The 14,583-nt window shown below is 30.7% G+C and overlaps 4 protein-coding genes across 6 annotated transcripts in view; 2 read left to right on the top strand and 2 right to left on the bottom strand.

The window, feature by feature from the left end:
• Window positions 1-1,716: 1,716 nt before the first annotated feature.
• LOC108736554 (protein FAM92A) lies at window positions 1,717-3,145 on the bottom strand. The gene is made up of 4 exons (XM_025980557.1): window positions 2,976-3,145; window positions 2,492-2,903; window positions 2,192-2,416; window positions 1,717-2,031 (listed from the first exon to the last, which is right to left on the bottom strand). Exons 1-4 carry the CDS (start codon window positions 3,008-3,010, stop codon window positions 1,723-1,725), a joined length of 981 nt encoding a protein of 326 aa, XP_025836342.1. The 5' UTR covers window positions 3,011-3,145; the 3' UTR covers window positions 1,717-1,722.
• A 398-nt stretch (window positions 3,146-3,543) lies between these two features.
• On the bottom strand, window positions 3,544-4,948 carry LOC108736569 (secretion-regulating guanine nucleotide exchange factor). The gene is made up of 2 exons (XM_018469037.2): window positions 4,788-4,948; window positions 3,544-4,729 (listed from the first exon to the last, which is right to left on the bottom strand). Exons 1-2 carry the CDS (start codon window positions 4,803-4,805, stop codon window positions 3,653-3,655), a joined length of 1,095 nt encoding a protein of 364 aa, XP_018324539.1. The 5' UTR covers window positions 4,806-4,948; the 3' UTR covers window positions 3,544-3,652.
• Window positions 4,949-5,022: 74 nt separating this feature from the next.
• Window positions 5,023-8,169, top strand: LOC108736568 (cell division cycle protein 23 homolog). 3 transcript variants are annotated; one of them, XM_018469034.2, is made up of 7 exons: window positions 5,023-5,124; window positions 5,243-6,062; window positions 6,121-6,300; window positions 6,360-6,524; window positions 7,391-7,637; window positions 7,692-7,896; window positions 7,963-8,169. In XM_018469034.2, exons 2-7 carry the CDS (start codon window positions 5,300-5,302, stop codon window positions 8,119-8,121), a joined length of 1,719 nt encoding a protein of 572 aa, XP_018324536.1. In that variant the 5' UTR covers window positions 5,023-5,124; window positions 5,243-5,299; the 3' UTR covers window positions 8,122-8,169. The 3 variants fall into 3 exon arrangements, with proteins under 3 accessions (XP_018324536.1, XP_018324537.1, XP_018324538.1); XM_018469035.2 differs by having other exon boundaries at window positions 5,057-5,178; XM_018469036.2 differs by lacking the exon at window positions 5,023-5,124 and having other exon boundaries at window positions 5,443-5,538; window positions 5,610-6,062.
• A 2,581-nt stretch (window positions 8,170-10,750) lies between these two features.
• Window positions 10,751-14,583, top strand: part of LOC108736553 — a 6,888-nt gene continuing 3,055 nt past the window's right edge. Inside the window, exons 1-3 of the mRNA XM_018469013.2 lie at window positions 10,751-10,893; window positions 10,968-11,075; window positions 11,134-11,297. Of these exons, the coding sequence (XP_018324515.1) occupies window positions 10,888-10,893; window positions 10,968-11,075; window positions 11,134-11,297 (278 nt within the window). The 5' untranslated portion in view covers window positions 10,751-10,887. The remainder of the gene's footprint in view (window positions 10,894-10,967; window positions 11,076-11,133; window positions 11,298-14,583) is intronic.

The raw sequence follows: 14,583 nt of genomic DNA, 5'->3' as shown, positions 1-14,583 counted from the left end.
ACGTTAGTCGCCTAGATCCAGGCCCGTAATGAAACAAATTGTAAGTTCAAATTTACAAAGACGATTTGCGAGCTCAATTGTCACTGGATTGAAAAATAGTATAACACTTTTTTGTTGTATTTTGTGTCAGGAAGCCATGGCTGTTTTTTAATTATTATAAATGGGACACCCTGTATAAATAGTAGTATCGTGAAATTTACATAAAATATTCATATTCTAGTTATGACCAAGAAGGTACATAGCTTGCAGCTTTACAATTACCCCTGAAGAAGCCCCAAATAAATGTATCTTTATTATCTAAAACTGTTCAGATTAATTGTATTTTTTTGAGTATATTAGAAGTTAGATTAGATTATGGTAGAACAAGGTAAGGCTAATTATGATTGAGTTAGGTGACATTTGTTTCTTTTTGCAATTTTCGAGTTTTCATTTCAGCACTTGAACCCTACCGTCCTCACTTAAAACTACTTTTTTAAGATGAGATTACAGGTAGTATATCGCTATCTAGCGACATTTGTTACTAACAGTAGTATTTCAAGTCTATCTACTTGACAAACTGAATTTATGATTTCTACAGTGCCTTCGTAAATGATCGAGATTCACGTGACCTAACTTTTAGTAACTGATAGTGTATTAGTTAATTTCGAATTGGCGCTCTGAATCTGGCTACTTGTTTGTTAATATTTTGGCATTTCACAAAATAACCAGTACTTGCAATTTTTTCTAATTTTATAACCGTCTGTCACAAATCGTCTGGGGATGTTTGATTTGTGCATCTTGTATTGTTGGTTGGAACTGTGGTGTGGCGTTAAGTTAAACATGCTTAATTAGGATAAACAAAAACAAAAATACTTGGTTTTATTTGTTCCACAATTTTATTAAGAATCTTTTATTCAATGATTCTCCGAATCAAAAACTTTTAATGAAATTGTGGAACAAATAGCAGTAGTTTGTCATATTCTATTACATGCAACAATCAAAGGTTAGCATCACCTTTTGAAAAATTTCTAGAAATATCTTCAACTTCATCTTTTCATATGAATAATTATAATGATAAAGTATTATACAAGCCTAAAAATGTAAATTAATAATTTTCAGAAATGTTACGCTTTGTTCAAATTATTTTGAGAATTCGGTTAGTTTGGGACAGTTATCAGAGAAAAGTACCTAACGTGATTGAAAAAAGTATATATTCCACGCGTTTATCAAATTACAAATTATGCATTTTCGTTCACCCTACATAAAATTAAAAAATTCCGACAAAGAAATGTGTTATTTCTGCTTGGTGAACTTCTACTTTTCTGGTAAATTTGACAGTTTGAAAAATAATACAGTGTGTTATCTTCATCTTCTAAGAGAAAGGAATGTAGAGGCAGGTATCCCGATAATGGTATAAAATTATCTAAAAGATGTTTGTTCATTTTATGAAGTAGTCTATTCTGAGAACAATATGTATAAGGCTTTGTGTTGTCAATTATTTTACTACGGAAGATCTATTAACTTTTATTTGGGTATTTGAGCAAGAGAAGGCACACAAGAAAGTAGTGTATGAATTGTTATTTAAAAATATTCCTTATCAAAATGATAAATGAAGAGTAGTGATAAGGCTCCTTATTGGCCCCAACAACTGGCTTTTTCTTCATGCGGGAAAATCTAAGAGAAACACTCTAACAAACTTCAACAACAGCACGGCCTCTTTACTTTAGATTAATAACGTTAAAGTTAATTTTCTTTAGTGATCTGGGGGTTAATTTCTTCAGAATCCTCTGATGTTGTATTTTCTATGTCAGATTCACTTGAACTATTTGAAGAACTAATTTCGTCATTTTCCTTTTGTACATTTTCAAGATCATTAACACTTTTTGAGAAAGCTGGAGAATATTTTTGACTGAAGTTAGGAATTCCCGAGTTCCTTGGATGATTTTGTTTCGAAAATAAATTAAGTGCACTTAAAGATTGAGAAGTTTTAAAAATTGTTTGTCTTGTGCTAGAGATGCTACTGGCAGATTCTTGAAGAAACTTTTTAAACTCCTAAAAGAACAGTTATTTAGTTTTAAAAAAACTTATTATTAATATTTTAAACAAGTTGAATGCACTTTTATAGAAATATAAGTATTTATAAAATAAACAATTTATCAAAGGAAATATTTCCAATATTTCTACATGCAATATTTTGAAAACCAATAGTTACCTCCATATCTTTAAGTTCATTAATATTATTTATATCATTATAAGCAATTGTGAGCTGTTCAAGTGCCTTTGCATGATATCCAATCTCAAAATTTATAAAATTTAACAAAATCGATTTTAAATTATAAAGTTTTTTTTGCTCAAATGTTACCATTTGTTCTTCTAATTTTTGAACTGTATGTGATACTTCTGAACTTGCTTTGGCTAGTTCAGTTTCTGCCTGTATCTAGAAAGAAATGTTTTTATTATGCCATTTGATCTATTGAAGTTATCTAATAAAACTGAAGTGAAAACAACTTACAATTTGTTGACGATTTTTAGGATTTTTCTCTTTAATTCTTTCAAGTTGTTTTTTTCTTAAAACTTCTTTTTCTCTTGAGGCAAAAATCTCTTTCACATCTTCCTTACAATGTTTACAAATTAACTCATATTGCGATAATTCATTAGTAACGTTTTTGTCTATATTAAGAACTCGCAAGTTACAGTAATCACTTATCTTCAAAACACATTTGGAAAAACTAAATAATGCCTCCTGAAGGGATTTATTGACGTCTTCACCTTCAGCATAGTGGTTTACGACTGTTGATAATGTATCTCCCGCATTTCTGATTTTAGCTGCTTTTCGAGAATACTCTGCAAAGGCATTGCATAATTCTGCAAATTGCCTTTCTACCTTGCTGATGCGGTTCTGTATAAATTTTGTTTGTAATTCGCTGAAGGAAATAATAAATATATTTTTTAAATATTTAACATTTTAATCCATATAAACTGAAATATATTCTTACCAATCATAATTTTTATTACGTTTTGAGTTAAGCATTATTTCAATATCTGTTCACATGTCATCAAAATCTCAATACAAACAAAAATGTAATATCTTTAATGAGGAATGATTCATAATTAAAAAACTCTCTTCCATTTCCTTTATAGGAACTAACGTTCAAAAACATCTTTGAAAAATTAATAAAAATTAAAAAAGTTCACTAAAAGATATTATTTCTTGTAAATAATGAACATCGTCAGATGGAGATTTTTTATTTTAATAATTTTTTAACATTGATTTACTTCATAGAATCACTGAAAACTTACTAAACAAATAATGAAAAAGAAATATTTGAAAACTGTCACATACTTAGTTTGCATGAGTTGGTTCTGAAAAGTGAATGGAATGAAGATACCTATCAACACAAAGGATGTGCCCCAGCAGATAGAACTATAGGATGCCAATGAAAAAGATACCAGTCATACCTTAAGCTAAGAAAAGGCAAGGAGATGAGAAAACAACAAGTCAAGGAACAAAGAAAAAATAAAGGAACCACAATTTATTATAAAGATAAAAATAATTAGAAACAATAATGTTACCAAAATGTTTAATTACAAAAAATATGGATTACATGATTCAGTTATTAACTTACAAAATATATATATTTTTTTGTTTTGAATTAAATTTTTGAAGAATTTTCTACTCAATTACAGCAAAAGAATGTCCTGTACCAGCAGCAGCATATTTAACCTTGAACTTAGTAAGGATTTGTTTTGGTTTAAGAACGTCTTTTGTATTACCAGTTCCACAGCTACCATGTTCATTCCAGCCCCAGGAGAAAAGCTTCCCATCTTTAGTAACTGCCAAATTATGTTCGGATCCCATGCTAACTTGGGCAATATCTTTCAAAGCTGATAGTTTCTCTGGCTGATAAAGCTCATTTCTTTGCATACCCAACTGACCATATGAATTTCTTCCCCATAATAATAAATCGCCAGTTTTTGTAAGCAGACCACTATGGGTCCAACCAGCATGAATGGATTTGATAGACTCATCATGCAATATTTCAGCAGGTTTAGATACTTTTGTCAATTTCATATCAAGACCTACTTGGCCATACTTGTTATCTCCCCAGCCAAACAGTGTTCCATCAGATTTCAGAGCTAGCGTATGGTGTTGACCAGTTACAACAGATGCAATTGATTCAAGTTCAGGAACTTTATAAACACTTATATAATTATCTTCTGTGTGGTTATCTCCTAAACCTAACTGACCCTTACTTCCTGATCCAGCAACTACGACACAGTCTTCTTTAGTGGTCACAGCCATGTGCCTTAGACCACAGCTAACCATCTTAAAGCCTGTGGCCAATTTTTGAGAAACTTGTAAACGAGTCGGTATGCTTGTGCAAGTTATACTTTTGCCAAGTCCTAATTGTGTGTAAGTATTGTTTCCCCACACAAAAAGTTTACCACATTCTGTAATAGCGGCACTATAATCCCACCCACACGATATCTGACTGACTTTAAACCCCCTTAGAATATCAATTAGTTCAAAATGAAGGGTATCATCTGAGCCTCCTAATTGGCCTTTGCAATTCCAACCACAACTGAAAACGTGACCTGTGTTATCTAAAATTAACGTGTGGCCTGCTCCTCCAGCTATTTGTATAATATTTTCCACCTTAAGTTCGGTTTTGTCCAAACAGACTTCTTTTGGCTCTACTTCCTGTTCCGACTTAAAACCTAGTCCCAGCTGACCGTAGCTATTTGCACCCTAATAATGTAGAAAATCTAGCTATTTGTATAATTTTAAAGTAAAAAAGTAAACATACCCATGCGATTAGCTTCATTATGAGTTCGTAGGTCTTAAGTTTAACAATAATTACTGCTTATTTAATATTTTCTACGAAGCACAAAGAAAGTAGGGTTATATTCGCTCAATGATCACATATCAGATAAAAATTAAAAATGGTCGCCCGAAAGTCGAAACCCGAACGCAGCAACATTTGGGGTGATTCATTTGATAAATTGAAATTAAAGCAAAGGATCACAAAGGATGGTGACCGATGATAACCAAACTAACGTATGTTGGTACCACTGAAGTTTTAAAATCAATTCAAAATAAAGGAAACTTTTTGTTTCCATAAAAGGAATTAAAAGAAGAAAACCGTACGTAAATTAATATGTTTAACTGATAACAATTTATTTATTTTTTATTAAAACGTACGAATAACACAAAAGAATTGTTAACGAAAATTAACCAATTAACCTATAAATTTTGTTGTAGAGGAAAATACGATATACATATGTAGTACAAAGATATAGTAGAAAACGGCAAGTAATAATGGAAATAAGCAGCAGAAATTATGATGTACGAAGCATTAAGTTAGATTTATTAAAAGGAATTAGAGAATGTTCACAAAGAGGGCTTTACCACAGCGTTAAATGGTTAAGTGAATTAAATTTTTCGATTTCCAAAATTACAATAATTGAAGAAGTACCTATAGATTACTTTAATTGTGGGGACGAACTTGAAAATTATTTGTTAGCCAAGTCATATTTCGATCTAAAAGAATATGACAGGTGTGCATTTTTCACCGAGAATTGTTGTTCACCTAAGTCACAATTCCTTAATTTTTATTCTCGGTATTTAGCAATTGAAAAAAGGAAATTAGATAATATGACGGACGTTAACTGCCCTCCAGACCCCACGAAAAATAGCGCATTAAGGGATCTAGCTGCTGAGTTGAAAGAGAAGTACACTAACAAAAGGCTGGATGGATATTGTTTATATTTATATGGTGTAATTTTGAAAAAATTAGATTTAAATTCTCTTGCAATAGACGTTTTTGTGGAGGCAGTTAATGTTGAGCCACTTCATTGGGGTGCCTGGCAAGAGTTAGCCTTTTTAGTCCCTAATAAACACAAATTGAATTCTCTACTTCTTCCTGATCATTGGATAAAGTTATTTTTCTTAGCACATGCTTATTTGGAACAGTTAAACAATGAAGAAGCCTTGCAGTTGTATTACAATTTACATTCTCAGGGATTTGAAAAAAGCACATATATAATGGCTCAAATGGCTATTGCATATCACAATCGTAGAGGTAAAAGCTCATTGAATTAGCAAAAATTTAGCTGTAATTTCTTCCATTTCTTTTTTAGAATTAGATAAGGCTATTACAACATTCAAAGACTTACTAGCATTAGATCCTTTTCGTTTAGATAACTTAGACACTTATTCTAATTTATTATATGTGAAAGAAATGACTACTGAACTGGCAGATCTTGCTCATAAGGCAGTTGACATAGATAAATATCGTGTGGAAACATGTTGTGTAATAGGTGAGATAGTTTTATTTTTTATTTATTGTTAGTCTTTGTTTCATATAATTTTCTATTAGGAAATTACTACAGTTTAAGATCAGAACATGCAAAAGCAGTGTTATATTTTCAAAGAGCTCTGAAACTTAATCCCCAGTATCTTTCTGCATGGACTTTGATGGGCCATGAGTATATGGAAATGAAAAATACCAATGCAGCAATACAAAGTTACAGACAAGCAATAGGTAACATGTGTAAATCTGATTGAATTAATGATGAACTTATATCAGAAAAGCGAAGAAGACACAAACATTGTGGTTCTTAAATTTGATTTTTCAAATCATTCAAATTCAAGTATTTCCTTCATACATGAAAGTATTTATTTAGATTTACTATACTGTTAAATATTTTACATCAAGAAATTTTTACAGATTTATTTAAGTAGACCTTAGTTGTTGTAAGTTTAATCACTTTCACAATTAGAACAAAAATTTGCTTAAGAATAAAATGTTGTACTGCAACCTACTGTAAACTACAAATGAATTTGATTCAAAAATTATTTATTTTTCTACAGACATTGTTAATGTACATCACTAAGGTCTCCTTACAATCTTTGTTTAAATTTTCATGGTGGTAACCTGTGTGCCAACTTAAACTTACAAAGGAGATTAATGTCTCTGCAGATAGGAAATCCTTCTTATTATAGTATTATCAGACTATTTAAATATTAAGGATGGTCTCTATTGGATTTGAAGGTGGATCATTTACAAAAAAATAGGAATGTACACCCAGACCATTAGATAAAGAGAGGTGCCAATTTGGGAACATTTGGCTGCAATTCTGCTTTACTGTGTCTTGAAATTCTCACACTTAGAGCAAATTTAATAACTAGTGACGTAAAAACTAGGGAAACACTTTGAATTATCTACAAATTTAAGAAGTGCAACACATCTTCATGTAGTATGTACAAAAGGATGATTCGATTTGAATGTTCCATCTTCATCTTAGTCAGAGAAGTCAGGAAGAATGACCGATATGGCCGTAATAAGAAGGATCTCCTTTAATTATTATTATTATTTAATATTCCAATATATGCTTAATTTTATCTAAGAGGTTAATCGACGTGACTACAGAGCTTGGTATGGACTTGGACAAACGTATGAAATTCTCAAAATGCCATTTTATTGCATTTATTATTACAAACAAGCTCAGCAGATGCGTCCAAACGATAGTCGAATGATAATAGCTTTGGGTGAAACATATGAAAAGTTGGAGAAATTTGAAAATGCTCTAAAATGCTATTATAAAGCTTGCAGTGTTGGTGATATAGAAGGAATGGCGCTTATAAAGTTGGCCAAGTATTATAGTGCTAACTTATTTGTGTTATTTTATTTACACTTAATAATTTGAAGATTATATGATAAATTAAACGAACATGACAATGCTGCTGCAGCTTATACAGAATACTGCTTAAAGGAGGCAGAACAACAACGTACTTCTTATGAAGATAAAAATGAGTATTATATGGCCTTGCAATACTTAGCAAATTATCACTTAGAAAAGGGACAATTAGAAGATGCTTCTACTTGTGCCTACAAATGTTTGGAACATGACGAAGTATGTTTCTAAATTAAAATTATTGTTTTAATCTATATTAATTAAATTCTACATCTTGTATTGTAGACTAAGGAGCAAGGAAAAGCTTTATTGAAAGCTATAGCAGCTAAAAGAGGTAAACAAGAAATGGAACCAGTGCCAATGGATGAAACTGGAAATATTTCAAATATATCAGTTGACAGTAGTGTAAGCAATATGGATATGGTATTTTCTCCAAATACTTAATAAAGTTTGTGCAGATTTGTATGTAATTAATAAATAATTATTTCTTTAGTGTTGATTAATTTGAGTATATCTTGTCCTTTTTCTTTGAATGAAATCGTGCATGGTACATACAACATATGAATGTATTTTGCGAAATTTGACTCGACAAATGGTTCATTAATGTTATTTTTTTTTTTTGAAGACAAAACGAATTAAAAATAAACGAGTCTATATTTTTTTAATGTGTATGAAATATATATACTTTCTTAAACATTTTGTAAGTAGACGATCCTTGGTTTTTGAATAAACTTTTTTAAATTTATTTTCAATATTTAGGTACCTACTTATTTTAATGCAAATGTGGAGTTTTATGTTGTATTTACCAAATACATAAAATTGATTTTTTTATGGTTTAAAAACGGAATATGTCACAAATTAATTGTAAATTGAAAACGTAAATATTTGTCTTTAACGGTCCTTATATAGGATCATTGAATGATAAATAAGTGGATCAAGTGAAATCTAAAATATTACCTATCAACTGCAAGATTTTATTATTATGTTTTGGATAAAATCGAAGTAGAGGTCTATGTACATGCAAGATTGTAACAATACAGTTTTTATGCATTTTATTTATTTCATTACTCATTTTAAAAAATTCTGAAGCGTTTATTTGGTATCAATTTGTACCACAAAACAAAAATAATAAGGCAGTACAGTGTGTCTCATGAATAGGGTATGAAATGTCGAGCGTCAGCGACACCTAAGTTTACCCCACGTAAGTTTTTTAATTTTTTAATTGCCAAAATCGGCATTACTGACATACTTGGCGACATACATTTTAGTGAAATGATAACAGATGATGCGACGGCCGTTGCAATTACCTGCGGAATTCCCCACTAGTTATAGGCAGCGTACAGTGAGTAGTTTCACAACTTCTAATATTTTAAAATTTTTATGAGAAGTACTTTTACCTATCCTGAAAGTAAGTAATATATTAAGTAAGCAATCATGCTTTACAATAAGTAATTATTTTCTGAAATAGTGCTGGTTAGAAAGGAAAGAGTGTTTTCTGTTCAACACAGAAAAACCGTGCTGTACAGTCTACACCATTATGGGGTCAAATTAATTTGAAATGTTCTACCTAGATTATACAGTTCCTACAGGAGTTAAAGGTCAAGATGCAGCTTTCCATTTTCCTGAAGTAACAGCGGTTCCAACGAAAGTGGCAGGTATTGTAATTTGTTGTTGTTGTGAAACTTAAATTCTAAAAAAAATGTTTTGTAGAACTCCTTCAGATAAAGGAATGGAGACAGACGGAATTGCCCCATTAAAAGATGAAAAAGTACTGCATCCAGTGAAAACATATGAGGGGAAAAGAAGAATTGTTTGAACTGCAGGTAGTTATGCAGATAACAGTTTCAAATATCCAAAACTTATTTAATTATTTGTTATAGAAAGTACACTCACAACGGACAAAGCTAGTATATCTGCAGTTTCTGAAACGTTATCACTCCCTGTAGAAGCAGGAAGCAGTACTAAATTAGGTAAAGAACAATTTCTTTGTTCATACAAATATACCTGTCTTAGTATCTATATTTTAATTAATTGATGTTTGCTATTTACTCGTATATTGTGCTAATTGTATTTATTACTGCAGTTATACTTTGTTATTAAATTTGTTAATTTTATTTTTGTTTTTTTTTTTTAATTTCCAATTAAAACAAAAAAAAAATTGTTATTTTGAAATGCGCGCCTTAAGTTACGCTTCATAGTTTTACGTATAGATGGCAGCGAAATTCGAAGTTTTCTTTGCCAGTACCATTTATATATATATTTCAAGTATCGTCTATTAATATGGGGTAAACTTGGATGTCACTAGTATCGTCAAAATTTCGCGAGTTTTACATCTATTTCCTAGTCTAGGCTCATGAAGGTAACAGGTTAGAGAAAAAGAAAACGATCGCTACGTTACAGCATAAACTATGTAGGTTTATACTGTGGCTACGTGCTGAAGTATTAGCCCCCTTGTCGCTGTAAATTTGTAGATTTTATAATTTATTTTTCAGCCACCATCTGCGCTTGCGTCAGTAAGTAGTATCTGCGAAGTTAGGTGTTTATGGTGTTTGTAATTGTGTTTATAGTATTTTTTTGTATATAAATTTGAAAATTAGATTAAAAACTAACAAACAAATTACTTTAAGAACTTTCTAAGTAATCGTTCACAACCAAATGTTGATGTATATGTTTTTCTTAATAGTAATAGTAGAGTATTATTCATCTTACCAAAAAAATAACAATTTTCTTTTTTTTTTTTAATGAAAAATATTACATAAACTTATATAAAACGTTGATAGATCATTTTAAATTAGCGCACAACAGCCTGGTTTTTATTGAGATAACTTAGCGATCGCAGCGCCTCATTTATTTTCTCCATATTTCTGGGACACTTTTTCTACAGCGATCGTTCTCTCTAATCTCCATGGTGTGCCTACTGGATATTCGTAATAACTACTTTAATTTAATTTGAAGAACGGTTGAAAACATAATTTCAATGTTATTTGTATTTTTTATTTAAAAAAGAAAAAATGATAGGTTGATAGGTATCTACTTAAACATCAAACATGATTGCAATTGAAATGTAAAATTATGAATTGCAGAGTACTTACGCCATTTTATTAGATGTAATATGTAAATTGTTTTTAATAAATGTCAGGTATATTTGAGCAACTGTCTTACTGTAGTAATGAAAATACCTAATGAAACTAGCAAAAATTGTAAACCAAAATGCAGGTATGTTTTAGTTTAAAATCTTACATAAAAAATAAAACGTATGATAAAAGTGCAGAAAACTGTCTTGTTTACAGGATTTCAATTACTTGACTGATAATAATGTAATAGGGTACCACGTGCATTGTCCGCAAGGTTTAAGACCTATTATGAAAAGGTCTGAAGTTTTACCGACTCCAAATATCGTAAGGCTACCTTAGAACATATTATTGATTACTAAACACGTGATTTTTTCTTGGTTAGGAAAATGTGCCGGCTGAGTTATTAGTGAATACGCTATCCTGTGAAGACGTGCGAATGTATACTTTTGCTAATAAAAACCTTAATTCTCCTCAATATTGTTGGGACTCGTATGTTGATTTATTTCGTAATAACGAACGTGATTGGAAAGCAGCACTTCAGCAACCGTAAGTTTACAAAAACATTTTGGTATTTACCATATGTATATTATTTTCATTACTTATACAAATTGCCTTTACAATATGGATTCTGTTTTAAAATCCCTAACAGCAGTAAATGTTAATTCTTATAGGGGTAGGTATATTACTTAATATTACCTTCATGCTTTGGTACGTTAGGTTAGGTTTGGTAAAAGTTAATTTTGAGAATAAAACATTGAATATAGAAATAATTGTTATCGATGCCATCAGTGTTGGATTTGTTAATAGGCTACATAGGCCGCGAAATAGTGTCGATAGGGTTGGCAGGTGTAGTTACAGGAAAAAATTTCACGCTTCCACTAATAAGACTACGTAGAAATACGAAAATCCGAATTCTCTGTGTTTGTGAGGATGAGAACCAATCTTTGTAGGTACTACATTTAACCGAACTGGAATTTAGCTTTTCGTATCCCGGAAAAATGAGCGTTCCTTCTTTAAAATAAGTGAAGAATTAAATGCTTTTCCTTATCTTAAGAAAAATTTAATAACTCATTGACTCTTTTTTTATAAGAGGCAGAGATACGAATACCATAAACTATTACGGTATTATTATTACTTCGACAATAGTTCCTTAAATTTTTTAATTAATTTTTCGCATTTAAATCATTTTTTGCAAACAAAAGTTTTGAATATAGATCACAAAAAAGGTGAGTGTGGTATTTTTTAAGACCCCCTCCTCCCCTGAAACGTAATATGGGTACGTTTCCTAATCCTTGCTCTAATTCTCCCCTTTCCTCTCCTTTCTCATTTCGTTTCGTAATGGGTGCAATGTAAACGTTCTACAGGTTCGAATTCAGAAAAAAGAGATTTTGAAATTTCTAACGATTAAAAAATACATTTTTACCTATTACAATTTCTAATTAACATTAAAGTGCGTGGAGTCACATTGTTAAACAACGGAAATTTATTTATAGAATGACAGAATTATTCTGCAATGCTACGTAAAATTCTTGGTGAGTTTCTTGTACATTAATTCTTTATAAAGGCTATGTTACACGGCGCGTATAGCGTGGATCGGTATTCCACGCACCCGACGCCGTCGCGTCGTGAAAATAAGCTAAAGAACCTGCTAGGACGCGCTTGTTCTCTCCAGACTGCGCTGAATTTGTTTAACGGCGCGTGAGGCGTGGATCGACATTCCACGCGCCCATCGTCGCCTTAAAAAAAACCTAAAGAACCCGAACCTGTCCGTTCCACACCGTGGCAAACTCGTTATAAGGAACGTGTATTGGTAATCCACGCGCCGTGTAAAATGGGCTTGAGTGTCTAGCTCTTGTATTAATAAATAATTAATTAATTATAATTTGTTATCAGAGATGTGATTTATTTGAAATACTTGCATTTAAAATGCAAATACAAAATAAAAAATACCTATTTTTACTTTGCATTTAAATACTTTTTTTCGAAACGTATTTTCTATTTGTAAAATGCAAAATAAATTTTTGCCGTTAAAAGTTTTGCTAGTATCACCGATCAAAAATTATATAAACTGATGAATTAAAGTTACTCACATTGACCATTAAAGGTATTAGAAGCTTAAAAAGTGGACAAAGAGACATTCCACGAATGCCTTATAATTCTTTAACTGAAGAGACCAAAAAACTACAAATTCCTTGGAAATGGACAAACTAAAATATTGGATCGATATTGTTTTCCGCGTTTAGTGTTATGGTCCATATAATTTTGAAGTTCCAAATTGATAGCACCTACCAAATACCAAATCACCACTTATCGTACTTTTAGCAAGGAACTACGAAATTCTATGAGTTACGACAAAACAGACCACAAAACAATATCGAATTGATATACGCCAGCTGTGAAACTGATATAATATAAGATATTGTGGTGTGCTAATAAATGCATATAATCCAAAATTCTTAGAAAACGATTTGGAAAACTTCACTTATTAGATGAACCCAAAGTTAAAGAAATTTTTCTCTTATTACAATGTGTAAAAGATCAGAAACAAAATAGGGTTGTAAATGTTTTAATATAAAATGATTGATGTTGATTTTACATCAATAAAATTATTTCCAACACTATTTTGGCCCTAACTTTCACGCTATTTTGACATCAGTGTTTTTTTCCAATCAAAACGGGTGACAAAGTCAAATAAGAAAGCATATAGAAGAATAATTTGTCGCTGAACTGAACAAACTATAACATAAAGATAGAAAAACTATACCTTCATCACTTCAAACAGAAAAATATGAATNTTTTGAAGTTCCCAATTGATATCAGCACCTGCCAAAAGTTCAAATTGATATCAACAGGTGTTGCTTTGGCAGGTGCCAAATCACCACTTATCGTACTTTTAGCAAGGAACTAAAAAATTCTATGAATAGACAAAATAGCCCGCAAAATAATATCATACTGATAGCTGTGTAAAACTGAAAACTACTTCGATATTGTGGTGTGCTAATGAAGGCGTATAATCCAAAATTCTTAGAAAACGATTCGAAAAAACATTTTATAGTTAAGTGAATGTAGAAAATTATACAGGTACTACAAAAAAGTATTTATTTAAAAAAAGTATTTTGAAAATACGTATTTTACATTTAGCATTTAGCATTTAAGATACAAAAAGGAAATCTATTTTGTATTTTACATTTGAAATAACAAATCAAACATTTCTAGTCGTTATGTTAATCCTTATACATACATATGTTGGACATAGTTCTGAAATTTCCGGTTCTTAGGGATGTTTGGCAGGTATATCAAAATGCTAGGAGACAAATAAAAATTTGGAAGAACATTCCTCATTCAATTCTAAAACTCCTGTAAAAATTACAAATCGATTCACTAAACCGTTAGAAAGTTATTGAAATTTTAAAAAATTGTAACTTTACACGTCATTTTATGGAGATTCGTTAACCAAACAGATTAAATTTATTTTTATTAACAGAAAAAAAGCTACCAGAAATTTCAAAGTTTTATAATAGGTAACTTGAACTCTGGAGAATCACTTTAGCGTAAGGTTATTCAAATTCACTAAATGGTTATCGAGGAAAAAATGAAAAATTAGCTGAAAATCTCGTTTTTACTTGATAATATAATGATAATATTTATAATTGTCTGAAATAAATGCAATTTTAAAGTTTTAATTATTATTTAAACATATTAAAAAGTTTTACGCTCATTATTAATAGAGATTGAAACTAAATATTTTTTTGTTTCGAAGTTGAAATCAAGGCATATTCACTGCCAAAAGTCAGTTAAAAATTTTCCATATTATTCGTTATTTCTTATTTTA

This window comes from Agrilus planipennis, unplaced genomic scaffold (genome assembly GCF_000699045.2).
Source record: "Agrilus planipennis isolate EAB-ADULT unplaced genomic scaffold, Apla_2.0 scaffold82, whole genome shotgun sequence".
NCBI classification, from domain to species: domain Eukaryota; kingdom Metazoa; phylum Arthropoda; class Insecta; order Coleoptera; family Buprestidae; genus Agrilus; species Agrilus planipennis.
Note: the sequence above shows the minus strand (reverse complement) of the source record. Positions and strands in the feature narration are given on the sequence as shown.

Bases quoted from the DNA above. Each gene is read 5' to 3' on its own strand.
- LOC108736554 (XM_025980557.1), bottom strand. From the start codon at position 3,010: ATGCTTAACTCAAAACGTAATAAAAATTATGATTG. The intron at 2,904-2,975 runs GTAAGAATATAT...TATTTCCTTCAG, and splicing joins CGTAATAAAAATTATGATTG to CGAATTACAAACAAAATTTA. The intron at 2,032-2,191 runs GTAACTATTGGT...CTGTTCTTTTAG, and splicing joins ATGAACTTAAAGATATGGAG to GAGTTTAAAAAGTTTCTTCA.
- LOC108736568 (XM_018469034.2), top strand. From the start codon at position 5,300: ATGGAAATAAGCAGCAGAAATTATGATGTACGAAGCATTAAGTTAGAT. The intron at 6,301-6,359 runs GTGAGATAGTTT...ATTTTCTATTAG, and splicing joins GGAAACATGTTGTGTAATAG to GAAATTACTACAGTTTAAGA. The intron at 7,897-7,962 runs GTATGTTTCTAA...CTTGTATTGTAG, and splicing joins AATGTTTGGAACATGACGAA to ACTAAGGAGCAAGGAAAAGC.